The 27,725-nt window shown below is 42.0% G+C and overlaps 1 protein-coding gene across 1 annotated transcript in view; it reads left to right on the forward strand.

Annotated features, from left to right (window-relative positions):
• Positions 1 to 26,275, forward strand: part of LOC111858562 (uncharacterized) — a 38,078-nt gene extending 11,803 nt beyond the window's left edge. Inside the window, exons 7-20 of the mRNA XM_072711649.1 lie at positions 3,608 to 4,234; positions 7,372 to 7,467; positions 8,031 to 8,264; positions 8,885 to 9,044; positions 9,681 to 9,740; positions 10,135 to 10,644; positions 11,726 to 11,770; positions 18,612 to 19,063; positions 19,679 to 19,819; positions 20,080 to 20,163; positions 23,205 to 23,450; positions 23,624 to 23,783; positions 24,151 to 24,210; positions 24,702 to 26,275. Coding sequence (XP_072567750.1) covers positions 3,608 to 4,234; positions 7,372 to 7,467; positions 8,031 to 8,264; positions 8,885 to 9,044; positions 9,681 to 9,740; positions 10,135 to 10,644; positions 11,726 to 11,770; positions 18,612 to 19,063; positions 19,679 to 19,819; positions 20,080 to 20,163; positions 23,205 to 23,450; positions 23,624 to 23,783; positions 24,151 to 24,210; positions 24,702 to 25,216 — 3,390 coding nt within the window. The 3' untranslated portion in view covers positions 25,217 to 26,275. The remainder of the gene's footprint in view (positions 1 to 3,607; positions 4,235 to 7,371; positions 7,468 to 8,030; positions 8,265 to 8,884; positions 9,045 to 9,680; positions 9,741 to 10,134; positions 10,645 to 11,725; positions 11,771 to 18,611; positions 19,064 to 19,678; positions 19,820 to 20,079; positions 20,164 to 23,204; positions 23,451 to 23,623; positions 23,784 to 24,150; positions 24,211 to 24,701) is intronic.
• Positions 26,276 to 27,725: the final 1,450 nt, after the last annotated feature.

Here is a 27,725-nt window from a genome sequence, read left to right on the forward strand (position 1 = left end):
AACTTCCCATTCTTAATACATAGGCTGTAATATGGAGTTGACCCACCCTTTGCAGCTATACCAGCTTCAACTCTTCTGGGAAGGTTGTCCACAAGGTTTAGGAGTGTGTTTATGGGGATTTTTGACCATTCTTCCAGGAGAGTATTTGTGAGATCAGGCACTGATGTTGGACGAGAATGCCTGGCTCCGCTCTAATTCACCTCAAAGGTGTTCTATCGGGTTGAGATCAGGGCTCTGTGCAGGCCAGTCAAGTTCCTCTACACCAGACTCGCTCAGCCATGTCCTTATGGACCTTGCTTTGTGCACTGGTGTACAGTCATGTTGGAACAGGAAGGGGCCATCCCCAAACTGTTCGCACAATGCTGGGAGCAAGAAATTGTCCAAATTGGCTTTGAATGCTGCAACATTAAGAGCTCCTTTCACTGGAACTAAGGGGCCAAGCCCAACCTCTGAAAAACAACCCCACACTATAATACAAGACGAGCAAAATTTTTAAATAAATTTTAACTTGATAAACGAGCGAGGTCTTACAATACGAGTATTACGTATACGCTTTGTCTGCCGAGCGTCACGTGATCACAACTGAGCCGATGCTTCTTCTCTCTCTCTCTTGCTGCAGGATTGTAATTAATCGTCCCCCATGCTCGGTCTCAGTCGGCGTGCCTCACTCGTATAGTCAAAATTTAGTAGGAAAGCACCACCTGAATAAGGCCGTAGCAGTGCAAGCGATGAATCTCTTAGACGACAATGCAAGGTCCACATTTCCGAAGAATCGTAAAGGAGGCAAAAGCGGCTGTCATTGGATAGGTTCCTTGTTAAAGTCACACAAAAAGAAAACGATTCCAGTGAGCCAACAGATAGCAATGATTCTGTTAGTTACTGTATAGTGAAAGTTGTCCTACAAAATAACCCTCCTCTCCTCTCTCTCGTCTCCTTCACACCAGCCACAATTCTTTTCAAAGGTAAAGTGCAGGATAATTTGTTTATGTATTTTTACTTTATATTTTGTTTTATCATTTTTGTATGAATATTTTTGGGTTGTGGAACAAATCATCTGAGTTTACATTATTTATGGGAAAATTCGCTTTGATATACAAGTGCTTTGGATTACAAACATGTTTCAGGAACGAATTATACTTGCAAAACCAAGGGACCACTGTATTCTGAAATTTTATGTGGTTTGATTACTAAAGTGTTAGAACTTTGGGGTGACTATTACGTCAGTGGCCTACACAATGAATATTGATGAGATAGGTGTCATCACACCTGTAATTGTTTGCATACTGTCAATGGCCCATCAGTCTGGAATGTCGGTGTGGAAAGGCAGTGTGAATTTTAAGAAAAGAATAATATTTTTCTGTGCTGGTTGGATACTCGAAATGAGGACATAACGGTACAATTGTATAATACCAATGCTGTCTATTCTGTTTTTTCTTCTTCTCTTTTTTCATGAAAACTCAATAAAAAGTTGAATTACAAGAAAGGAATAATAGCCAATAATAGCAGTTTTACAGTTTGTAACATGCAACGGATTTAACGTTTATTAATAAAATAAATTAATATTAGAGCAATAAATTGTCAGTCCTGATCAGGATGCCAAGCTTCAAAACAGCTTTTGTATGGTTGAAGGCAAAGTTACACATCACATGCACTTTCAATAGGTTTCTGTATGTATAATAATACTTTGTGGTCAACCAATCAGTAAGCTATGGCGATGTGAAAGCGCCTATTTCAAGAAGGGTCGAATTGCAGTGAGGGGCGTTCCCGTAAAAGAACGCCCTCGACGGAAACGCCCCTCGCGGTTTTTATTGGTTCTTACGCCACTACGTTAACACCAACGTTATAGCCCACGCCAGGAAAGATTTTTGCTGGGGGCTTCCGGCTTTACTTATAGGCTACATGTTAAAACCGTTTTCTTCTAAGACATTAATGAATATAAATAGTTCTCATTGGTCTACAACGCCACGACTACTGCTTAACTTGGTTGAATACCGTTCGCATTATGATACCGCTACTACTGTTTAACCTCCATTAGCATGTTTGTTTTAAACGGCGAATATGGTATACCTAGACCAGCAGTACTCGTTCCTGGTCCTCGTTCGCGATCCCTTGCCCTACAACCTACCTGATCAGCTGTTTTCGGGTAGGAAATACCCGTGCAGGACAGGGGGTCGCGGGGACTAGGATTATGAACCCGTGATCTGGACGTTTAAAAAACAGGCTACTGCTGAGGTGCCCATTCCTGCTTCTGGAACAAATCGGATATGATAGATTACGGTTGGTCCTAAATTGTAAATTATTCCATACATCCATAAATTTAAACAAACGCAGCCGATAACTATAAGTGAACTGTAGCTGACAATTAAAGAAGGCATATACAGTATGATTATACTGTAAAACAAGGACAGCTGGATGCTCATAAGGCAATCGCGGAGACAAACTGGTTGTTTTAGCACTTTTTTACACACTTTTATGTACACACTCCTAGCACCCATCTTCTGATTTAGCAGCACTGCAAGCACAGTACACAGGGATTCCCCTTTTCACCCATACTTCCATAAGAAATAAGTGCCTTTTGACTGACAAAATAGAATGAAGTGTTATTGCCTCAACAGCTTCATGATATTCCATTGAAAGGATTTTGGGGGGTTGATCTTGTCCATGGAATTTATCGCTGTTCTCCGTGTACCAGGAGTAAGTAGCATGGACATTCCTCATGATCCTCGATTACTTTTCTAAACAGATAAGATTAAATGGCGAAATACTCCGCGTGCAAAAATCTGTCTGTTTTTAGAATTCTGTTTTTTAGCACTCTGTATATATCTCTATATATGAATATTTCATGATCAATTACAAATTTACCGGCTTATATTGTTGACATACACTCCGAGAAGGACAGTAATGGAATACGTGTCTAATGTATTGTAGCGCGAGTGTTGTGCAGATGGGTTGCCACTTTTGCATAATCCCCGTTATAATACGGGAAAAAAGGGACAATATAAAAGATGGCAACCTGCCATCTCGTTGGAAGTGGAGTTAGGTATGATTGGCAAGTGACGCTTAAAGATCGATGATATTAAAGGAAGTACTAAGCTTAACATCATGTAAACATTTTACCGATACATCTAAAATTAAATCGGACTTTAAAGTGTGAGTCTGAATGTGACAAATTGAAAAATCTCCACTTCTTAGTGTAAATTAACGTCTAGCAGCCAGAACATCTCATTTAACCCCCATAAAACTTTCTTTAACAAATAACGGTGATGTCGCCAACTTAACATTTGTCCGTGGTGTTGCCTGATTGACGGCACGGCTGTACAACTTTAGCATTACAACTTGTTGACTTTGACAAGTAGTGTGCTGCTTTTAAAAAGCTTAAATTAAATTGTAGGATTATAGCTTGTTTGGGGATAAATTATGTCAGTAACAGCTAAATAAATGTTTGTTGTGTGTAGTATTTCTATAATATACAATTTTGTTTATAAACTCCAACTCCAGTGTTTCCCCAGTCTGCTCTTCTCAGTCTGACCTCAGTCCAAAACCACACCTACTGCAGCCTGAGAAGCAGGAAGTTCCTCCCACTCTCACACACAGACGACTGTGAGAGAAAGTGAAACTGAATATTGTCTGTGTTGGTGGTAAAATGGCCGAAGCCAGTTCTGCTTTAAATCCAAACCAGTTCAGCTGTCCAGTCTGTCTGGATCAACTGAAGGATCCAGTGACTACAGCCTGTGGTCACAGTTACTGTATGAGCTGCATTAAGAGCTGCTGGGATCAGGAGGATCATCTAGGAGTTTACAGCTGCCCCCACTGCAGAGAGACCTTCATACCCAGACCTGTTCTGGGCAGAAACACCATACTGGCTGAAGTGGTGGAGAAACTGAAGAAGACTGGACTACAAGCAGCTACTCCTGCTGACCATTATGCTGGACCTGGAGATGTGGAGTGTGACGTCTGTACTGGGAGAAAACACAAAGCTGTGAAGTCCTGCCTGGTGTGTCTGGCCTCTTACTGTGAAACTCACCTCCAGCCTCACTATGAGTCTCCAGCTTTTAAGAAGCACAAGCTGACTGATGCCACTGGACGTCTGCAGGACAAGGTCTGTTCCCACCATGACAGACCACTGGAGGTCTACTGCCGTACCGACCAGCAGTGTGTCTGTCTGCTGTGTGTGATGGATGAACACAGAGGCCATGATACAGTCTCAGCTGCTGCACAAAGGACAGAGATACAGGTCAGGAGACTCTTTATTAAAATTAGGAATTTTTGTATAAAGTTTACCTGAAAATATTTTCTGTGTTCATGTTTCTGAGTACAGTATTGTACATAAATCTCAAGAGTCAAAGAAAATGTTTAAAGCTACTTACTGGGTAGTTATCTGCTCAGAAAAAAAACACAATTTAACATTAAAATATATATGTGAATTAACAGTAACAATAAAACTTAACAAGAATTTCTTATGTTTTGCAAATAGTTACTGATACTTTGTTTGGTGACTGCTTTGGTTCCCAAACCCCTCTTCAGGGGCAGTGTAGCCATTCCACGCATTCGTTAAATTTCACCACCAGTTCAGTTAATTGACTGCCTGGTTGATTGATTGGTTGAATGATTGAATGAATTGGTTAAATAACTAAATGAAGTATTGATTAGCTAAACGAGGTGGGTAGTGGTTGGGGCAAAAACACGTGTGTGTTGGATGGTTGCTGCACATACTGTGGTCTCCTTAGGAGAGGTTTTGTAATGGTTAAGCTGACGCACTTCATCAAACATTGTCATATTTTTACATCAACATGAAGATCATTTAACAGTCCATTTAACAGTCCAGTCAAGTCATGTGGTTTTTTATTGTCATTTCAACCATGTACAGTTGGTACAGTACACAGTGAACGTTCCTCCAAGACCATGGTGCTACATAAAACAACACAGGACTGCAAAGCTACAAAGAATTACATAAAATGCATGTGTGTGCAAACATGTACAGACATCGCAGGACACTGCAATAAGACAAGACAGTGGCACAAACGAAGACAATGCAGTGCTGACCAGTGCACAGTTCTGATATTTACAGGTACAAAATGTAGCAGGTTGTGCAGAGATCGTGCGGCACATTAATAAAAACAAGTGTAAACATGACAATGGAAGAAATGAAAAGTAACAATGTATTAGTAAAATGTTAGATATAAATGTAAATGATATTATTATTATCAGTCCAGTTTCTGAGTGTTAAGGAGTCTGATGGCTTGAGGGATGAATCTGTTACACAGTTTGGCTGTGAAGGCTTGAATGCTTTGGTACCTTTTTCCAGATGGCAGGAAGGTAAAGAGTTTGTGTGAGGGGTGTGTGGGGTCATTCACAATGCTGGTCACATCATGGATGCAGTGTGGTGTAAATATGTGCGATGGAGGCAAGAGAGACTCCAGTGATCTTCTCAGCTGTCCTCAGTATCCAATGTAGGGTCTTGTGACCTGTGACACTGCAATTCCTAAACCAAACAGTAATGCAGCTGCTCAGGCTGCTCTCAATAGTCCCTCTGCAGAACATTGTGAGGATGGGTGCTGGGAGATGGGCTTTCCTCAGCCTTTGAAGGAAGTAGAGATGCTGCTGGGCTTTCTTGGCTATGGAGCTGGTGTTGAGGGACCAGGTGAGGATCTCTGCTGGGTGAACACCAAGGAATTTGGTGCTCTTAACAATCTCTACAGATGAATCTTTGATGTTGGAGAGTGGTTGCTCCTAGTTCTTCTGAAGTCAACAACCATCTCTTTTGTTTTGTCCACATTCAGAGACAGATTGTTGGCTCTGCATCAGTCTGTTAGCCACTGTACCTCCTCTCGGTATGCTTTCTTGTCATACTTGCCAGAGCTAGGAACTCAAGTTTGTGACTCGGACTCGAATCTCTCTTAAATTGACAAATGACTCTATTTCTGACTCAACCTGTTTTTTAACTCGGACTTGACTTCGACTCATTAATAGCGACTCATGAACAATAAGAGTCTTTAAGGTTTTGTTGAAATTTTGTTGAAAGTGTACAACTCTCCCCAAACCATTAGCACATCAGTATGTGCAACTGTGCACCTAGATGGAAACTGGAGGCGGAGAAGCCTGACACCAGGCAATATTAATATCTCAAACATGCAGTGAAGTGATGTGGGGCAAGGTCTTAAATGCAGTTATCTACAGGTGCATCAGATCGCTGCTAATCAGCCGGTGAGTTTACGAGGGGGGCGTGACAGTATGTCCCACAACGTTTCTGACATATCGTTCCAAGTCAAGCTGTATTTCCTTACAACATAAAACGTACCTGTACCTTTTCATTGTGCCCCCGTATGGCGTGCAGTGTTATGCCTTAAAATATCCAGATTTCCATCATGCATTTAAATTTAGCTGTTTTTAATGAATTAAAAACATAATGCTGGCAAATAATTGGATAAAACAGTAATATCACTGACCGCTCTTCCGTGACTAAAGGAGCAGCATGACTGCACACATTAAAATTACTGTTTAACATAGAGTTTGCGGTGTTACTTGCATAATCATTTATTTATTTAAAAAGGAAAATTGTGATTTACTTTAACATGCAGTTATTTCAGCAGCCCCAGGGTCTGGGGTCTGGATTATACTCATTCATTAGCCAATCACATCACTTTACCATGGCTGAGGGCGGAGTCCGGCTTGGTTTGGTCTGGCTGCCTCATACACAGGAAGCTTCTTTTTTCTTATCGGGAAAGGTGTGTGTGTGTGTGTGTGTGTGTGTGTGTGTGTGTGTGTGTGTGTGTGTGTGTGTGTGTGTGTGTGGTCCAGGTATACGTTACGATAAAAACCTGTTATTTTGAGGGTGTGGGGACTGTCAAAAGAGTTTTGACAGTATTTTGTTTGGTTACTTGTGGTTAAGGTTAGGGCTGGGTAGGGGTTAAGGTTGTCACTGTTGGGAATATGGTTTTGCACATAGACATTTATGGACAATCTCCACAAATATATGAGTACAGGTCTGTGTGTGTGTGTGTGTGTGCATAGTTGATTGTTGTTGCCAAATTTGGATCATATTTGGACTATGTTTGTTTCTCTTCACACTAATTAAAGTTGACCTGTTCTGCTATTGCGTTTGACTTCACCAAGTTTATCCTACCTACAGTCAATAAAACATTTATGAATATCTCCCTCCATCCATCCATCCATCCATCCATCTATCCATCCATCCATCCATCCATCCATCCATTTCCTAATCGTTTATCCCAGTCAGGGTCATGGGGACCTGGATCCTTTCCCAGGCAGCATAGGGCCCAAAGCTGGGGTCCACCCTGGAGTGGATGATTAATGAATATGATCTCAGCTAATGAAACAAACTTGTTTTGTCATCTTGTTTCCTGTCTGTAGAAACAAATGAGAGAAACACAGAAGGAATTTCAGCAGAGAATCCAGATGAGAGAGAAGGAGCTGCAGGAGCTGAGAGAGGCTGTGGGCTCATTCACAGTGAGTATGAACCTGAAGAGAAGATAACAGCTGGCTTGTAAGGAGCATTTCAGGCTTGAATCAAGGCTCTTCCAAGACAGGCGACTTACATCCTTTAAGGTTTAATGTAAGGTCACTGTGGGATATAATGAGTCAGGGTTCTACCAGAAAGGTGAGACAATGGCACCAGACAGGAGGGCTGAGCTAAAGTTTTTCTCAAACAGTCCTTAAGTGATATTTCTCATAATAAAAGGTGACTTTTCATACAGCTGTGTAAAGCAATAGAACAACAAAAATTCACCAATAAAACCCAATGGTGACAACCAACCTGCCCCATACAGCCACCAGTTTCTGCCAAATCCCTGCAGCTGACAGTGTATGAGCTTAATGAGGGATCATTTCCAATCAGTGCTGGCTGGGTTTCAGTACCTGAGGCATCCAGCATCGTGACGCTCCAAACCCCAGCCCTGTGCTGTTTTTATACCTCCTGTCAGCTCACATCATTATTGTACAATGAGGCTCTCTGGGGTCTCAAATGGGGCCAATTGTAATTTACCGTCCTCTGCTCCCTGTGTCACCAACAGAGATCAGCACAGTCAGCAGTGGAGGACAGTGAGAGGATCTTCACTGAGATGATCCGCTCCATTGAGAGAAGACGCTCTGAGGTGATACAGCTGATCAGAGATCAGGAGAAGGCTGCAGTGAGTCAGGCAGAAGGAGACATAGAGAGACTGAAGCAGGATATTGATGAACTGAAGAGGAGACACTCTGAGCTGGAGCAGCTTTCACACACAGAGGATCACATCCAATTCCTCCAGGTAACAGAACAACTAATTTGACAGTATGAGAAGCAGAGTATTATGGCATGGCATGACGGAAGGGATGATGCTTGGTGAGGTTTGGTGACAATACATACACATGTACCGAGGCTAGTCAAGAAATGACGATTATCCAGACATTAGGAGTAACAAGACACAGGTGAGGTCATAATCGCGTAACACTAGGAGAAACTAGGTACTGGGATTTCAGAACATACTGTACTACAAGACTAAACATAAGCAGGGAAAACTAACAAAGGCACATTAACTAACCAGGGGGAAACAACTGATAATGTCCTATAAAGCTGAGGCTGAGTTCAGCCCTAAACCCATGATGGCAGGGAAGTACAGTTTACAGCCACACATTCAGGCCATTCAGCCACATGGAGTCCCTGGGAGTTGGGGAACACACTAGGGATAGTGAAGCAAACTAAACACATAAAGAACAGGGTGACCAGCGACACCTACCTGCCAAACGGGGAAAGACAGGGAACGATCCTGACAACATAGTATTCAGATGTGTTTATGTTTTGTTTTGTATTTCAACTTGTCATTTGTCAGAAATTAATGATAGTTTATTAAAATATAATTTATACATTTGTTTTTATGTGTGTCTGTAGAGCTGCCAGGGTCTTCCTGTTACCCCTGAACCTGGATTTGGACCCAGAATCTCTGTCTATCCACGCTGCTCTTTTGAGAACGTGAGGAAGGTGGTTTCTGAACTGAAGGATCAACTGGAGAATGTTTGTGAAAAGAAAACAGCAGAGATCCATCACTCAGGTTAATAAATACGTACATTTTCCAGTCTGTTCATTTTAATATACACCATGCAGTTGCCACATGAAGGAATGAAGGACTTGAGGGCAGGTATCAGAAGAACTTAAGCCAAAAGAAACAGGAGCATAAGTGGTCAAAATGGGAAGACCAATAATGGGAAGGTAACAGGAGGACTAACATTAATGACCGAACTGGGGAACACAGGACTTGGGAGCACTTGTACACATGACTAACGAGGGGCTGACATGATGCAGGCGTGAACGTTTAGCACAATTGGATTGGGGATAACAAGCAAGACACAACTAAGGAGAATTAAGAAGGATCTGGAGGGCCAGCAGTGACCCCTGCTGGTCAAACTGGGAGATGGCCAGGACAGCTCTTGACAGCAGAGAGATTTCTGTTTCCATTAAGATAATGCTTCACATTCTGCATGCTGCAAAACGTAGATCATATGAATCACGTTTCTTCTAAATAATTCAATCCAAAAACCTTGAGAACTTTGTATTGTTTTACTCAGAATGATTAGCGGTTTCTTAAAATGCCTGTTATTGTCCCTCACAAAAATAATACCCTACTGTTGTTCTCTCCACAAGTAAATTCCTTTTACTCACATCCCTGTTTCTCTCTGTCTCCTTCTAGTTACCAAAGACACCATCCTACCGGTATTAGTGACCAGGACCAGAGCAGAATTCTTACAATGTGAGTCTGTTCACACACACGCTTCTCTCTCCCTGTATGAGGTGGAGTGTGTTTTATTGTCTTTCATTTTCTTCTGCTAGTGGAGCTTCTCTTTCTCTCTCCCGCTGCCTCCTTTCACATTTACATGAGCTGTTTATGTCAGGAGCCTTTGAATGTGTTTGCAATGAAATTGCTGATATTTATATTATTTTGCTTTTTATATTGTTCTCTGAGATCTCTATGTTGAGAATATGACCATATAAACATGAACAGGTAAACATTTTATTTATTTATTTCATTTATTTGGTTATTTATACTTTTCAAATCATTAAAATGCCAAAAAAGCACACACTCTTGTTCAATGTAAGGAGTGTATAAGACCAAACCATCACCTTCTGATGATCTCCTCCATCAGATTCCTGTCAGCTCACTCTGGACCCCAACACAGCAAACAGACACCTCCATCTGTCTGAGGGGAACAGAGTGGTGACATGGAAGGAAGAGACACAGTCACATCCTGATCACCAGGAGAGGTTTGACACACGCCAGCAAGTGCTGTGTACAGAGGGTCTGACTGGGCGCTGCTACTGGGAAGTTGAGTGGAGTGGGACTGTGGTCACTTTAGCTGTCACATATAAAGGGATCAACAGGAAAGGAGAGGGTGATGACAGTGTGTTTGGATGCAATGACAAGTCCTGGCGTTTGTATTGCTATCCCTCTAGTTACTCATTCCAGCACAATAATGTGAAAATCGCGGTATCTGGCCCCCCCTCCCCCAGGATAGGAGTGTACCTGGATCACGGGGCAGGAACTCTGTCCTTCTACAGCATCTCTGACACAGTGACCCTCCTGCACAGGGTCCAGACCACGTTCACTGAGCCCCTCTATCCTGGGTTTGCGCTTTGGAGAAGTGCAGCCAAACTGTGCTAATTAGGCTAATAAATACATCTCATTAAATTTAATAATAATATTTAATCTGTAGGCGAGAGTAAGCTGGCTATGAAGGGCAGCCAGCCAAAGCAGCGCTTAGGGAGCTGGAGGTTAAGGGCCTTGGCCTAGGGAGCTGGGGGTTAAGGGCCTTGGTCAGCCTAGGGAGCTGGGGGTTAAGGGCCTTGGTCAGCCTAGGGAGCTGGGGGTTAAGGGACTTGGTCAGCCTAGGGAGCTTGGGGTTAAGGGTCTTGGTCAGCCTAGGGAGCTGGTGGTTAAGGGCCTTGGTCAGCCTAGGGAGCTGGGGGTTAAGGGCCTTGGTCAGCCTAGGGAGCTGGGGGTAACGGGCCTTGGTCAGCCTAGGGAGCTGGGGGTTAAGGGCCTTGGTCAGCCTTGGGAGCTGGGGGTTAAGGGCCTTGGTCAGCCTAGGGAGCTGGGGGTAAAGGGCCTTGGTCAGCCTAGGGAGCTGGGGGTAAAGGGCCTTGGTCAGCCTTGGGAGCTGGGGGATAAGGGACTTGGTCAACGGAACCTAAGCTTTCTCTTACCTGTTCCTGTGCCTTTAAATAATAACAGGTTTAGTTAGCATATTGTTCAATATTATTCCTTCTGTCATATGAAAATCGCTATTTTTACTTTTTACATTTTTCACTATGATACTTTTCAGAAGTACTAAAATCAGTATTAATTCACCAAATGTTGTGTTGTCATGTAAGACATGTTTGTGGAAAATTACCAATGATTGCTTTAATGTTTCCTTTTTCCTGTTTTTGTATTCTTCTGTCTTAATGATATTCTTATGTATCACAACACGCCCACTTATAAAACCTTAGGGCGACTCTGTTGTGAAAGGCGATATATAAAAATAAAGTGAAATATATTTAAAACTGTGCCCTGTGCTTCCTGGAACAGGATACCTGAATTGTATACAGCGGTTACCGAAAACGTAAAGAGGTTTCAGGATTGGTCCCTCTCATGTCCCATTCTGTCCGTTGTTTTCCCATTTGGCCAGCAGGTGTCACTGGCCATTCCATTCACTTCTCTGTGTTGAGCAGCTTTACTGTCCCTAATGTTTCCCCCAGCTCCCTGGGCCACCACCAAGCTGAATGTCCTGAGTGTGCACCCAAGTAATCCAACATCCCTGACAGTTGTGGTTTTTGATGTTTCATGCCCTGACTCTTTATCTGTTGATTCGATGCTTATTATGTTTCTTGTGTATTTCCGTATTGAGTCTTGTTTTGCACCCTTGTTCTTGGTTGGTTGCCTGTTTCTTCTATGTTCCTTTTATTTCTTAGTGTTTGATTCCTTGGGATTTTGTGCTTGTTAATGATCCTGACCTGTTTGCTGTAACTCCCAGTTGCCTGTGTGTATTGGTAATAGCCCACATCTGTCCCTTGTTGAAACCTTGCCATCTATGTATATATGTGTCTGCTTACAGTATGTCCTGTTGCTCTCTCAGTCGTTGGATGTGCTATAGATGTTGTAGGTGGTGCTTATGTTTCTTGCCCATATAAGTGGTCCTTGCTAGCTTTTCTTCTGTGTTAATTCCACCCCTTGTTAGTTCTTGTTCCACCTACCTTCTCACCCCTCATGTTCACCCTTTTGCTTCTGGTGTCTTGAGTTCAAGACCCCAATACAACTCTTCTTGCTGTCTGAAGGCTGCTCAGTGGATCATTCTTTCATGCCCTGTTGTGGAAGGAGGTTTATTCTCAATGCCTATTGAGTGTATCTCTCTCTGGATCAGTGGACTGTGGACATTGGACTAAGATATCACAAGACATTATCTATCAGGATCTACAAAATAATTGACACCTTTTTAATACATTTTAAGCAATAAGCCTTTAGTATTAGATATGTCTTTAAGGTGGGTATTTACCAAAAACACTCTTGAAGCTATTTATAAAAATTAAAATGAGACTACAATGATTATACAGTGAGGATCCAGGTGCAGAGGTGGCTGTTTTAATGAAACACACACATAGTGGTCAAAAAGCAGATGAAGTCCTAACTGGTCATACTAGAGATTTAAAACAAGGCAAAACAGGATCCGGGAGACAAAATGTAGGTACAGGCAATCGGTGAGGCAGCCAGATCCCGAGATACAAACAGGCAAGAATCGTAGGTCCAAGGAACAGAAAACATGGGTCACATGTGGCACAACAATGGGTACCACAAGAAACTCTGGATACAGTGCAGATACTCAATACTTCACAGTGGGCTACTGCAGTAATTGGGCTGTATAAACACTAAGTGCCAGTCATGTGAAATGAACTGCAGCGGGTTAGAACCCCGGGGATGATGATCGGTGTAGGCGGGACCGTGCCGGTGCGGCTTGGCACAGGTGTGGTTGGTCCAATGCGGGCGTGACAGACACAGGTGCTGTGAAATCATCAGGGGATTTTCTCACACAGGAAAGCTAAACAGCAGAAAGGGCGGGACATTCCAAGAAGCATTTAGAGAGTCTAACTTAAGGAAGTGAATTCTCTGCATACTAAACAATGTGTTCCTTTAACGTGACTTCAGAACTTGTGTTAAACCCTTTAGTCTGGACAAGATGTGTGTGTCCTTGTGTGACCTGCAATAGACTGGCATCCCATCCAGGGTGTCCCCCTGCCTTGTGCCCTGCGACGGACTGGCATCTCGTCCAGGGTGTCCCCCTGCCTTGTGCCCTGCGACGGACTGGCATCCCGTCCAGGGTGTCCCCCTGCCTGGTGCCCTGTGACGGACTGGCATCCCGTCCAGGGTGTCCCCCTGCCCTTTTCTTCCTGGGATAAACTCCAGGCTCAACATGACCCTGTACTGGGTAAGTGTATATGGAAAAGGCCATTTTCAGTGACGTAAAACACCATTTACCTGTGGACAAATGCATAGAAAAAGCCATGTTTTTAAAATACCTGTGTACGCGCGGACAAGGCCTGAAATACTACGCACTGTGGGGATGTATGTTGATGTAAGATGCAAAGTGTATGTGAAGAATGTGTGGGGATTTCTTGAAAGCAATGGGACACACTTGATATCTGAAGAGGTAAACAAGAGACACGCTACAACTATGTTGTCTTTTGACTTGGTTGTGTTTGCCTTCATTGTAGCCTAACCAATGTCAACATCTGTTACGCAACTTTGCGCAATTAAATTGAAACTTCCTCCAAGGCATGTCAGACTCTGATTAGCTGGTATGCTTACTCATCTTTGATGTAAACATTTGGCATCACTGATGCGGTGAATTGTGGTCTACAAACTTAGCCAAAAACCATAGAAGCATGTCAATAGCGCTGCACTTTGCTTATTTGAGGGACGGGACACTCTTAAGTACTTAAGCACATGAACATGCCGGCCAACTGTGGTAGCGTGTAACAAAAATTAACCAAATACAATTTGGAACCAGTTTTTAATGACTACTAACAGACTACCAGGTGCATTGTACAAGTAAACAAATTCTACTTCGTAATTATTTCCAATTATCTAATTATGTTTAGTGTGTTTAAGAATATTTTTTTCTCTAGAAAATTGGAGGGGGTGGCACCCCAGTGCCCCACATTAACAAACTGGTGCTGCTCGATTATCTAATTTTCTTCCATAGTCTACCAGTAGATGACCACCCTGCTGAAAACACAGCTTAACTGGCACAAGCAGCTTATCTTTTTGCATGATGGTTTGATGGTTTGGTTTTTATCAAACCAGCAAATTATGGTAATTATAGGGGATTTAGCTGATTAGGTCCATACCAGCATGATAGACTGGCCACATTAGCGTGACCAGCTGGTGACCCACCCAGCTACACCATCAACGACCAGTAAGAGCTGGAACATAATCATCTAAGACCATCTTAGACCATCGTAGACCAGCTAAAACCAGCTAGCAGTATAAGCTGGTTATTAGCTGTTTTTTTTCACCATTTAGGTCCCATGTGGTTAGATCTCAGAAGCTCTGGTGAGTTACACAGGTATTATGTTAACTGCTTGTTTATATGAGTTCTTTGATTATTTTGCCATTTCTGCAGGCATTTTTAATTTATACTAACTGGACAAATTGTTGTTTATTGATGTGCAGGGTTAGGGTTAGGGTTAAAAGCTGTGCATTTTTGGTTAAATACTAATGTTTGCAATCAAAGGATTTTCTTCCTTCTGTCATTGATTGAAATACATCTCATGACAATGTTTACGACCATGTTTAAATAACAATTTTACTTTTAAATATTAGCAGGGGTGATGATTGTAAATTTAAATCATGATCTTAAGAATTTTTCTGGACTGTGTCTCAACTCAGCCTTGCCTCCCTCAAAATCAGTCTCTACCCTCAAGGTTTTGAATCAGACTCAGAATAGGTGGTCTCGTCCCTATCACTAGTGGCAGACATTGTAAGCCAATTTTCTGCACCCGCTACACGCAGTCCATCGTTCCCCTCATTCATCTGCCTCAACACAGGCCAACCTGCTCACTCACTCACTGCATTCAACATGTTTGTCACAACCAGCATATTCCCTGCCACATTTTAGCAGGCTCGTATAACTCCACTGCTTATAAAATCCATGAACACATTCGAGATTGAAAATTATTGACTCTCTCTCTCCTCTCCTTCATGTCTAAAACTCTTCAATGTGCCTAAATAATTGCAATGGAGACTTAATTCCATTTTGGCTTGTTTATTACAACAACCTCAGGTAGCCCACCAGCAAACATGTAGTCTCGTTGAAGTTTTCTTTTACCGTATACAGTATCTCCCCATATATGTACAGCCGCATTAGACTATACCGTATACGACACCGTCTTCAGTCAAGTCTCTGAATTCTCAGCCAGAACAACCTCCAGGACCCAGTCCAGTGTGACTTCAGAACTGGACACTGAGGTTGCCCTCATGAATGTCATGGATGCTCTGAGAGTCACACAAGCTGATGCTCAGTCATCTCTCCTGTTCCTGCTAGACCGCTCCAGCAGCATTCAGTAAATCACCATATCCTCCTGACAAAGCTCTCTCTTCTTGGAATCATATGGAGCTGGTTTGACTTGTACCTTTCAGGTAGATTATTCCAAGTGTGTTGGGGTGCAGAATCACATGTGGAGTCACATCAAGAGTCACATCAGGAAACAAGTGATATCCCACCAAGGCTCTATCCTTGGTCCCTTCCTTTTCTCCCATTAACTTACTTCTCTAGGTCCAGTCGCATGGCTTCTCCTACAACTACTACACTAAAAATATCCAGATATACCTTCCCTCCTAAAGATGCCATGTTCTCTGCTTGGATCTCCGCATGCCTTGCTGACACTGTAGCCCAAATGAACAATCATCACCTCTAGTTAAATCTCTCCAAGGTCGAACCTCTTGTCTACCATGCCAGCCCTACCATCCACCATGACATCGCTGTTCAGCTTGGATCATCTACACTGTCTCCATTTAGTTCAGCCAGGATCCTGGGGCTAATGGTATATGACCAGCTGTCCTTTGCTGAGTACATAGCAGCACTTTCCCTGTCCTGCAGATTCCCCCTGTATCACATCAGGAAGTTTTTGTCTGAGTATGTAGCTCAACTACTAGTCTATGCACTGGATATCTTATGATGAAATAGTGCAACTCTACTATCAGTTTTACCCACTTGTGCAGTCAAAACCCTGGAAATGATTCAAAAAGCAGATGCATGTCTGCTATTCAATTATCCAAAATAAGCTTTATTTACAGGCAGAGCTACTTGAACAAAGAATAACATATGAAAGGTCACACGTTTGATACAAGAACATACCTGGGGGAGGAGGGAGGATTGGCTGGAGGTGGATCCCAATTAGAGATCCTTGAAGTAATCGTAAAGTTATGTGTCTGTATGCATGCAAGTAGGTCAGTTTTGAAGGCACATTAATCATACCTATGTACTGTAGGTTAAGGGTGGGGAAACAGGTCAGAGCAGGAACATTTTAGAATTATTTATAAACATATATGATGAATTTGGTTGTGAAATATCCACGTGGCACAGAGACCAGGCCTGCTTCGGTAAAGGGTGGGGAAACAGGTAAATCCTATATGTCAACATTCTTTAATTGAGCTTAAATTTCAACACACGTCACAAGAATGAAATTCATAATTCGGTAGCAATAAATTGTGACTAAAAGTTTGCATGTTCTCCCAACGTGGATTTTCCCCTCGTTCCTTCAGAGACTGAAAACATGTGGTCAGGCAATTGTGATCTCTAAGCTGTCCTTACTGTGTGATTGTGTGTGTGAGTGTGTGCTCTGCTATAAATTAGTATCCTATGTTCTCCCCGTGCTCCTGTGAGTTTCCTCAGGTTTCCTCCCACAGTCCAAGATCATGCAGTTTGGTGAATTAGTGTCTCTTGATTGTCCTCAGCCTGTGAGTGAGTGTTTGCCCTGTGATGGACTGGCATCCCATCCAGGGTGTCCCTGCCTTGTCAATCAATCAATCAATCAGTTTTACTAACACCTCTCTCGGGTTTCAGTTCTCCCCGTGTCTTGCACTCTCATTGGCTGTGACTCTGACACTTTTCACGCCAATAGGATTTGGAGTCGCCAACAAGGTCTAAGCATCAAGCACGCCAAACATCTAGTGGGAGTCTGCAGCACATGGGCAACTCAGCCAGGTCGCATCTTTGATAACTTCACATATAGAGATGGAGCACCACTTTGCCAGCACTGATCGTGCACCGATTTGCCTCCGATTTGGGGATTTTCTCGGTGAGCAGAAAATCGGGGCTAGAATCAGATAGCGTGGACTTAGCTTGAGGCGCTGAAACACACATTTAAACCCATGAAGTTAACAAAGACAGGAGAACCAAGAAACTGTGGCAGCCAGCTTGAGAGTCAGGTGCAGAGGTGTCACAGGCTGCAGGGTAGGCAGAACATCTTGATTTTTTTTTTGGGGTCTCCAGGTAGCCCACCCCAGGAGGGGAGGGGGAATTAAAAAGTGCATCAGGCAAAGTCTGGGAGACTAGAGGCAGCAAATACAGTTAGATGAGTGTAATATGTAAGCTCTGGCAGATATGGCTATGGCAGCATACAGTAAGTAGGAGGGAGAGGCAGGTGGGAACGCAGGCATGGGGAGTCCCTGAATGTCAGCACTCCAGTTCTGCCCTGTGCTTCCTTTGAAAGGTTCCATGCTGTAAGCCTGTACTTGATAAGGGGATTATTGGAATCTGTTGGGAAAAAATTCAGTTTCAATATTTCTGTTTCTGGGCTTGGCTGAAGCTTACCCTGTTACTTTAGGCATGTATTTGATATTTTAACTTAGTAGTGCTTAATGAATATGTAGAATAAATTGACATAGTTACATTCTGGAAAACTTTCTGGTGGCAAATTAATAATCACTTAGAACCTGGTCACCTGAGTCTCCTTCCTAAAACAGATACACTCCCAGCACACACAGAGAAACAAAATGAAGAAATCTGACATTTATGCACTAAATTCTCCATTTTCATGTGGATTATGTTAAAAGTTTTAAAACACAAATTTGTGGATTGACTTTACTTATAAAAGCTTTGTTTGTCAAACTTCACACAGTCAATCTATAACTGCATGATACCTGCATGTTGTACCTGATAACTCAGGGAAGCTTTAAATCCCATCACCATTTTGCTGTAAATGTGCCTAATCTGGAGAAAAATCCACACAGGCAAAGACATTCATTCTCAGTATAACTGCTCTCTTCTACCTTTCTACCAAATTACTATCTATATCATGGAAATGTAGGATTATAGCTTGTTTTGGGGTAAAAGCAATATCAGTATCAATACTCACAAAAACTAAATAAAAGTTTGTTGTGTGTATAGTTTGTATAAAATATACTATTTTATTCATAGAGTATACTCCAACTCCAGTGTTTGTCCAGTCTGCTCTTCTCAGTCTGGCCTCAGTCCAAAACCACACCTACTGCAGCACAAGAAGCAAGAAGTTCCTCCCACTCTCACACACAGACGACTTAGAGAGAAAACAAGACTGAATCCTATCAGTGTTCATGGTAAAATGGCAGAAGCCAGTTCAACACTGGATCCAAGCCAGTTCAGTTGTGCAATTTGTCTGGATCTACTGAAGGATCCCGTGACTATTCCCTGTGGACACAGTTACTGTATGAGCTGCATTAAGAGCTGCTGGGATGAGGAGGACCATCTTGAAGTTTACAGCTGCCCCCAGTGCAGAGAGACCTTCACACCCAGACCTGTTCTGGGCAGAAACACCATACTGGTTGAAGTGGTGGAGAAACTGAAGAAGACTGGACTACAAGCAGCTACTCCTGCTGACCATTATGCTGGACCTGGAGATGTGGAGTGTGACGTCTGTACTGGGAGAAAACACAAAGCTGTCAAGTCCTGCCTGGTGTGTCTGGCCTCTTACTGTGAAACTCACCTCCAGCCTCACTATGAGTCTCCAGCTTTTAAGAAGCACAAGCTGACTGATGCCGCTGGACGTCTGCAGGTGTGGAAGGTGAGCTGCTGGTATAGGATGGGAGGGAGGCATTATGTGGTTGCTGTCAATGTCTTAGGCCACGCGGTGTCTGGGTCACTGATAGTCAAATAGGAAAAAACAGAGACAAACAGGGAACTTGTTTCTGAATTCTGATTCTGATATAAGCTTAAAATCATAGTAGTAGCAATAATATTCAACTATGGGGGTAGAGATTCAATAGGAGATGGGCTCCGTTTCAAAGCAAGGAGGCAGCACAGATTGTGCTATGATAAGAAATGTACATTGAGGGGTGTTTAAGTCACATGATGGAGTGAACAGGGGAAACCGGTCATAACTGGTACAGCTGTCTTTCTTTTAATTGCAAGTTATGTGCCTTTTGAGGTAGCAACAAATTATAATTGACACTCCTCTTGAAGTAATAACCAATCACACTTAATGAGCAGCTTTTTGATAGGTTATTTGTTTATTAGAGAGGTAGGCAAGCATAATGTCAATAAGCTTTTTAGGGAAGCTTACAGAGTCTCAACTAGAATTATTTTTCAAGAACCTAAATAAATATTTCAGTAAGGGACAAGGGTTGGTTGATTAGAAATTATAGTAGTAGTGATATTTTTATTTTTATTTTCCACACAGGACAATGTCTGTTCCCAAAATGACAAACACCTGGAGGTCTACTGCCGTACCGACCAGCAGTGTGTCTGTTATCTGTGTACGACGTATGAACACAGAGGCCATGATAGAGTCTCTGCTGCTGCAAGAAGGGCAGAGAAACAGGTCAGGACAGAAACTCTCAAATACACTGCCTGGCCAAAAATTGTCACTGTTTGAATTTAAATCATCAAGCAGAGCCAACGATTCATAGGACTCGAATGGTGAAAGAGTGGTCCAGGAAGCATGAGGAACACATGGATTGGCCACCACAGAGTTTTGACCTTAACCCCATCGAAAGATTTTATATGAAACATGGGTAGGATGATTAAAGAATAATATCTGTCAATAAAACAAATTTGTTTTGTCATATTTTTTTTTTGTAGACACAAATGGAGGAATTTCAGCAAAGAATTCAGATGAAAGAGAAGGAGCTGCAGGAGCTGAGAGAGGCTGTGGACTCAATAACAGTGAGTATGAACTGGAAGAGAAGACAATAGCTGGCTTGAAAGAGGTTGAACTGAGGCTCTTTCAGAGATGGGCAACTTGAGTCTTTTGAGGTTTAATTAGGTTTAAGGTCACTATGGGTCAGAGGCCCTTGAGTGTCTGAAATGAAAGGGTCTCAACTGGTGCTTAAATGTTTCCTCTATTGTGTATCACACCAATAAATTAGAGCCCAAGTCAAAATACAAACTTAAATGATCATTTACACTCCCACCAATCATTTAATGATGAATGAACTCCATTAATTATACTTGATTTTCAAATCATTAACTAAACTATTAAAACTACAGGCTCACATATTATTACTCTAAGGACTCTGATTTGATTATACACTTTCAAGAAGGAAAACTAACTTTTGAATTGGCCTTTCTATAATTGAAGGTCTAGATCAGAGGTCGGCGACCTTTTTAAAGCAAAGAGCCATTTTATCCTAAATGTCTGACCTAAGATTTACAAAGAGCTGCAATGAATAGAGAAGAGGGTTTGAGATACGATTTTTAATGTAATATCAGTATATAAGCATTTAGCACAAAAACAAAACTTCAAGTACCAGTACTTACAAAAAATAAAGAAAAACAATTTCGGTGGGGGTTCTTAGTTTTAAATCATTAGGACACGTAACAGTGCAAAGGTGACTAATATCACAAGATTCTTCAGTTCTGTAACGAGTCTTCCCCCTCACCCAAGTTCGTTTGGCTCGGCAGTTGTCTGCCCATCACTCTCCACTAGTTGTAACTGTGCTGACTGAGCAGCGCAAAATGTCCTCACCACTCCGAACTCAGCAGGCTATAATATGTAAATCGGAGAAAATATAACAAGTTTATGAAGATCTGGAAAGGCGTGGTGATATTTACTACGAAAAATATATGAAAGAATTAAGAATCCCAATAGATTTTCAAGCTTACATCCAATCTCAGACACTGAAGAAAACTCCGGAAAGCATACCATTTGACTGGAGATGTAATCTCATTGTAGAGAATGACTTTGAGGAAGATGTAAATTATGCAATTAAGACATCACAGAAGCGCGCGATGGACCACCTCATTCAAATGCAGCTAAAGAAATATCTAAATGAAAAATATTAACCTATAAATAATTTATATTTACGAAAGTATTATCATAATGTATATATCATATAAGACAAATGCGAAAGCGTCTGCCGTTCTGAGAAGAACCGCAGCCTCATGCTCAAAAAGCAGAATTTCAGACCTGTTAACCAGTTTGCTGAATGCATATCTGATGCACGAAGACCCCTTGAGGCATGATCGGCTGGGTTTTCAGTAGTATCAATATAATGCCACTGAATGAACCTTGTATTTTCTCTGATCATCTGGACACGATTGACGAACAATACGTGACATCTTCATGTTTCATTATTAATATAGGCTAAAGTGACTTGGAAATCTATCCAAAAGAATTCCTCATCAATCTTCATGTTGAGATCTCCTTTCAGAACACTCAGTCCGACTGCAATCACAGTGGTTGAAAGCTCCAAATGAGGAATACTTCTAACCTTTAATGGAGCAACACTGGCCTTTGTCATAACAAAACAGCAGTGAACTTCATTCTTGTCATTTTTATACCTACGGTAGGAATATACACCATATCCTACACTGCAAGCGTCTGAGGAATGATGCAATTCTCCTCTAACAATCTTACAGAAGTCTCATGGGTGATAAGATCTTGAGATTGAGAGCCCTCTAAGCCTTAGGAGACCAGACTTCCATTCCTCCCACCGTAGACTTAAGTCCTGAGGAAGTAGATCATCACATCCTGCATTTCTGTGACAAAACTCCTGTAGAACACACCTCCCACTCAGGATGAATGGAGCCACATGCACAAGGAAGCTATGATGACAGAATACAATCTCTCCATCACATGTCTATGGTGCTAGCTCAGCATCACCCTTACTGATTACATCATCCATAAAGGCCTTATATTGGTTGTAATACTGAAGATTACAATATTATTTCCTCTTTAAGTGTTGCAAACAATTATTTTGTAAAAGTGGTGTATAGCATCCCTGAATGATGATGAAACTCTCAACTGATGTTTCATAAAGGGGTTTTATTGAGATGCACATAAACGGTGAACAGAACCAAAGAGCTAAAGAAAAAGGGGGGAAGGAACCAAAACAAAAAAATATTACATTCCCTTTATATTATGACCTATAGTCCTATAAGCTATTTAACGATAATCTCTTACAAATGCTGTAAATGGGGAAACAACGCGAATACCTCCATGAAACGCACTTATTAACTGAATTAAGTTATACGGAATACATGAAATTAAGGCAACGCAGGAGTACGGAGCATTGATCCAAAATATCAGTTTGCTAACATAGCACTTTTAAAGTTTAAAACTCATATGAACAATAAAGAGGTTAAGAACCATCTAATATTATACAAGTACAACAAAATACTGACAGACCTTGTGCCCTAATCAGCCAGGTACTAAAAGAAAAAGGAAAAATGTCTCTTCTAACTTAGTAAACGCCATTTTCTGCTCCGTTGGCATTGTACTGTCGTGCCGGTCCGACGTGCTTACGCTACGGGGATAGCAGCGCCGCAATTTCAAAATAAAAGTCTAGACATCCGCAAAGAAAAACCACAGGATCGCTCCACAAAAAAATAAAACAGTTTTGATACAGTTTTAGTTGCCGTGAAAATAGCAGCACTTGCATGGCTAAATTAAGCGATCATAAAGAAGCAACACACAACAGGGCATTTACATTGCACAGTAGCCATAGGCATCACGGTGACCTGCGGGAAATGACCGGCAAACTCCGTGCGGTTCCAAGAGACTCAGTGTATGAGCTTAATGGGTGATCATTTCCAATCAGTGCTGGCTGGGTTTCAGTACCTGAGGCATCCAGCTCCAAATCCCAGCCCCGTGCTGTTTTTATACCTCCTGTCAGCTCACATCACTATTATACAATGAGGCTCTCTGGGGTCTCAAAAGGGGCCAATTGTAATTTACTGTTCTCTGCTCCCTGTGTCACCAACAGAGGTCAGCACAGTCAGCAGTACAGGACAACGAGAGGACCTTCACTGAGATGATCCGCTCCATTGAGAGAAGATGTTCTGAGGTGACAAAGCTGATCAGAGATCAGGAGAAGGCTGCAGTGAGTCTGACTGAAGGACACATGAAGAGACTGAAGCAGGAGATTGATGAACTGAAGAGGAGACACTCTGAGCTGGAGCAGCTTTCACACAGAGAGGATCACACCCATTTCCTCCATGTAACAGAACAGGTACTTCGGCAATAAGAAAACCAGAGTATTGAAATTGATGCATATTTTCATATGTATTTATGAATTTTTTTACAAATTGTTTATCATTTATCTGAACTTAATAATCCTTTTTAAATTGATTACAATACACATTTGTTTTGATGGAACTATTTAATCAGACTGTCTCTCTGTAGAGTTGCCAGGGTCTTCCTGTTACCCCTGAAGCTACATTTGGACCCAGAATCTCTGTCAGTCCATGTTTTGATTTTGAGAACGGGAGGAAGGTGGTTTCTGCACTGAAAGATCAACTGGAGAATGTTTGTGAAAAGAAAACAAAAGAGATTCGTCATGCAGGTTAATAAATAAATACATTTTCCAATTTGTTCATGTTAATACAGACCATGCAGAGAGAGTATGCAGTAGGCCTACTGTCAGCATTAGATTAAATCTTTATGAATACCTTTAAAGATGCTCCACCTTCTACAGGCTGCAAAACCTGAATCATGTTTCTTCAAAATTACACACTGCAAAAATATGTAATATGTTTAATGTAGAATGATTAGCGGTTTGTTAAACTGCCTGTTGTCATCCCACATACTGTAGTAAAGTTGTCCCCACAGTAATAATACCCTACTGCTGTTGTCTCCACAGTGAGTGAAGTCCATCTCCCACAAGTAAATTCCTTTTACTCACATCCCTGTTTCTCTCTGTCTCCTTCTAGTTACCAAAGACACCATCCTACTGCCATTAGTGCCCAGGACCAGAGCAGAATTCTTACAATGTGAGTCTGTTCACACACACGCTTCTCTCTCCCTGTATGAGGTGGAGTGTGTTTTATTGTGTTTCGTTTTCTTCTGCTAGTGGAGCTGCTCTTTCTCTCTCCCTCTGCCTCCTTTCACATTTACATGAGCTGTTTATGTCAGGAGCATTTGAATCTGTTTGCAATGTGACTACTGATGTTTAATATTATTGTGCTTATGAGGTTGTTCTGTGAGGTGTCCGTACTGAGAATATTATCATTTAAAAATTAACAGAAAAACATTTATTAAAGGCTTTTATCAGTCATATTATAAATTAGTTCCTCTAAAATGTATTTTTCAAAAATGTAAGAAATGCTATTACATAAGATGAAAAATCTTTACAGAATATTAACCTACTACAGAAATTAGCTTTATGTTTCAAAGCATTACATTACCCAAAAGCACACGATCTTGTTTAATATAAGGAGTGAATGAGAACAAACCATCACCTTCTTATCTTCTCCTCCATCAGATTACTGTCAGCTCACTCTGGACTCCAACACAGCAAACGAAGAACTCCGTCTGTCTAAGGGGAACAGAGTGGTGACAATGACTGGAAAGGCACAGTCATACCCTGATCACCAGGAGAGATTTGACGTACGCCCCCAAGTGCTGTGTACAGAGGGTCTGACTGGGTGCTGCTACTGGGAGGTTGAGTGGAGCGGGCGGGTGGTCGCTATAGCCGTCACGTATAAAGGGATCAACAGGAAAGGAGAGGGTGATGACAGCAGGCTTGGATACAATGACAAGTCCTGGCGTTTGTACTGCTCAGGCTCCAGTTACACATTCCAGCACAATAAAGTAGAAACTGCAGTATCTGGCCCCCCCTCCTCCAGGATAGGAGTGTACCTGGATCACAGGGCAGGAACTCTGTCCTTCTACAGCGTCTCTGACACAGTGACCCTCCTGCACAGGGTCCAGACCACGTTCACTGAGCCCCTCTATCCTGGGTTTGTTCTTTGGAACAGTACAGCCAAACTGTTCTGACTTGGTAAACAGGCGGTTGTATGCATCCCATTAGATTAGCAAGATAACTTATACTACAGAACGAGACTGCGAGCTGTGACTTGTTTGCATTTTACCCCAACGAACCCTAAAACCGCGCCAACTGGAATTATAAAGACAGAAGAGAAAGAGAAGCGGAGCTCAGAAAACCAAGGTGTGTCCTTCAGCTCTGGGGATAACCTGGATGGGATTCAAGTACTGGCATTATTTAGGTAGTTAGCAGCTGGAAATAAAATAAAAAGTGATGCATTTCTTGAAAGTTAGTGAAATTTTCGCACCCTGTGCAGTGACCGCCAAGCTTGCCTGTGTATGTGTCTTTGTCTAATGGGGAGATTAATGGGATAGGTGAAAAAATAGGATGAGTAAAGTATCATTCTATTCTATTATTTCTATTCTATTGTATTTTGTTCTATTCTATTCTGTAGGCATGTTTACTTTAAATGATTATAAAATGTTTAGTTTGGAAAATTCTTCAAATGAAATTGATTTTTTTCCCCATCAAAGAATATTTTTTTTACATATTGATTTATATAAAATTTATATTCAAATCATAAATTCAGGACTGATAATGAGTTCTCTACTTCTCTACTTTGCCATTATGTAAATAAATATAAAACAGTGCTTCCTGAACAGTATAAAGTGGTTATCGAACATGGATGGAGGTTTATAATCAGCACGTATTGTGGAGCAAGTTCAGCATCAGAAGATACACCACATAGACAAAAGTATTAACGAACCTGGCAATTATACCCACAGGAACTTTTATGACATGCCATTCTTTATCTATAGGCATTAATATGGAGTTGGTCCCTTTGCAGCTATAACAGCTGCTACTCTTCTGGGAAGGTCTTTCACAAGATTTTGTGTCTGTGAATTTTTGTCTATTTATGCAGATGAGCATTTGTGAGGTCAGGCACTAATGTTGGACATGAAGGCCTGGCTCACAAACTCTATTCTTGTTCATCCCAAAGGTGTTTGATGGGGTTTAGGTCAGGGCTCTGTGTGGGCCAATCAAGTTCTTCCACACCAAACTCACCCAACCATGTTTTTGAACCTTGCTTTGTGCACTGGGGCACAGACATGCTGGAACAAAACAGGACCTTCCCCAGACTGTTCTGACAAAGTTGGAAGCATAGAAGAATCCAAAATGTCTTGATAAGCTGAAGCATTAAGAGTTCCCTTCACTGGAACTAAGGGGCCTACCGCAACCACTGAAAACAACCCCATACCATTATCCCTCCTCCACCAAACTTTGCAGTTGACACAGTGCAGACAGACAGGTAATATCCTCCTGGCATCTGCCAAACCCAGATTCATCCATCAGTCTGCCAGACAGAGAATAATAATAATTAACCCTTTATTGTACCTGTGGGGAAATTCTTTTTTATGTCTCCTTCAACTTGCTCTTTGTAGAGTAAGCTGTCTGCAAAGGGCAGCCACCTGTTAGAGTGCCCAGGGAGCTGGGGGTTAAGGGCCTTGCTGAAGGACCCACAGACATGCTGAGGCTGGGTTTAAACCAGTGACTTTGTGATTACAGGCACACAGGTTTAACCCACTGAGCCACACACTGCCCCAAGTGTGATTTGTTACTCCACAGAACACGTTTCCACTGCTCCAGAGACCAGTGGTAGCATGCTTTACACCACTTCATCTGACGCTGGGTGGCTTAATGTGGGCAGTGGTGGCTTAATGGTTAGGGAAGCACACTTGTAATTAAAAGCGTGCAGGTTTGAATCCCTGACTAGCAAAGCACCACTGAGGTACCCTGAGTAAGATACCTCCCCCAAGCACTGCTCCCCCAGCACTGAATATGCTGCCCCCTGCTATGTCACATTGGCACGTATGGGTTAAATGCAGAGAACACATTTCATTGTTGTGTGCTGTGGTGTGAACAATGACAATTAGTCACTAAATAAAATAATAATAATAAGTGAGGCTAGCATGAAGCTCCCAGCACAGCTTTTTGTGGAAATTTGGAACTCTGCTCAGTCAACAGAGTTTTGGCGACTTTTACAGACTATGCGCCTCAGAACTCAGCAACCCTGCTGTTGCTTGAATACACTGAGCTCTTCAGAATGATCCATTCTTTCACAAATGTTTGTAAACCTGACTGCATGGGTAACTGCTTGATTTTATGCACCTGTGCAATGGGTCTGAGTAAACACCTGAATTCAATCATTAAGAGGTGCGTCCCAGTACTTTTATCCATATAATTTATGTACTGTGTGACTCTACCATAAGAACATAAGAAATTTACAAACGAGAGGAGGCCATTCGGCCCATCAAGCTCGTTTGGGGAGAACTTAGCTAATAGCTCAGAGTTGTTAAAATCTTATCTAGCTCTGATTTAAAGGAACCCATGGTTTTAGCTTCCACTACAATAGCAGGAAGACTATTCCATACTCTGACTACACGCTGTGTAAAGAAGTGCTTCCTCAAATTTGTTTTAAAATGTTCTCCCGCTAATTTCCACTTATGGCCACGAGTTCTA

This window comes from Paramormyrops kingsleyae, chromosome 4 (assembly GCF_048594095.1).
Source record: "Paramormyrops kingsleyae isolate MSU_618 chromosome 4, PKINGS_0.4, whole genome shotgun sequence".
Lineage (NCBI taxonomy): Eukaryota > Metazoa > Chordata > Actinopteri > Osteoglossiformes > Mormyridae > Paramormyrops > Paramormyrops kingsleyae.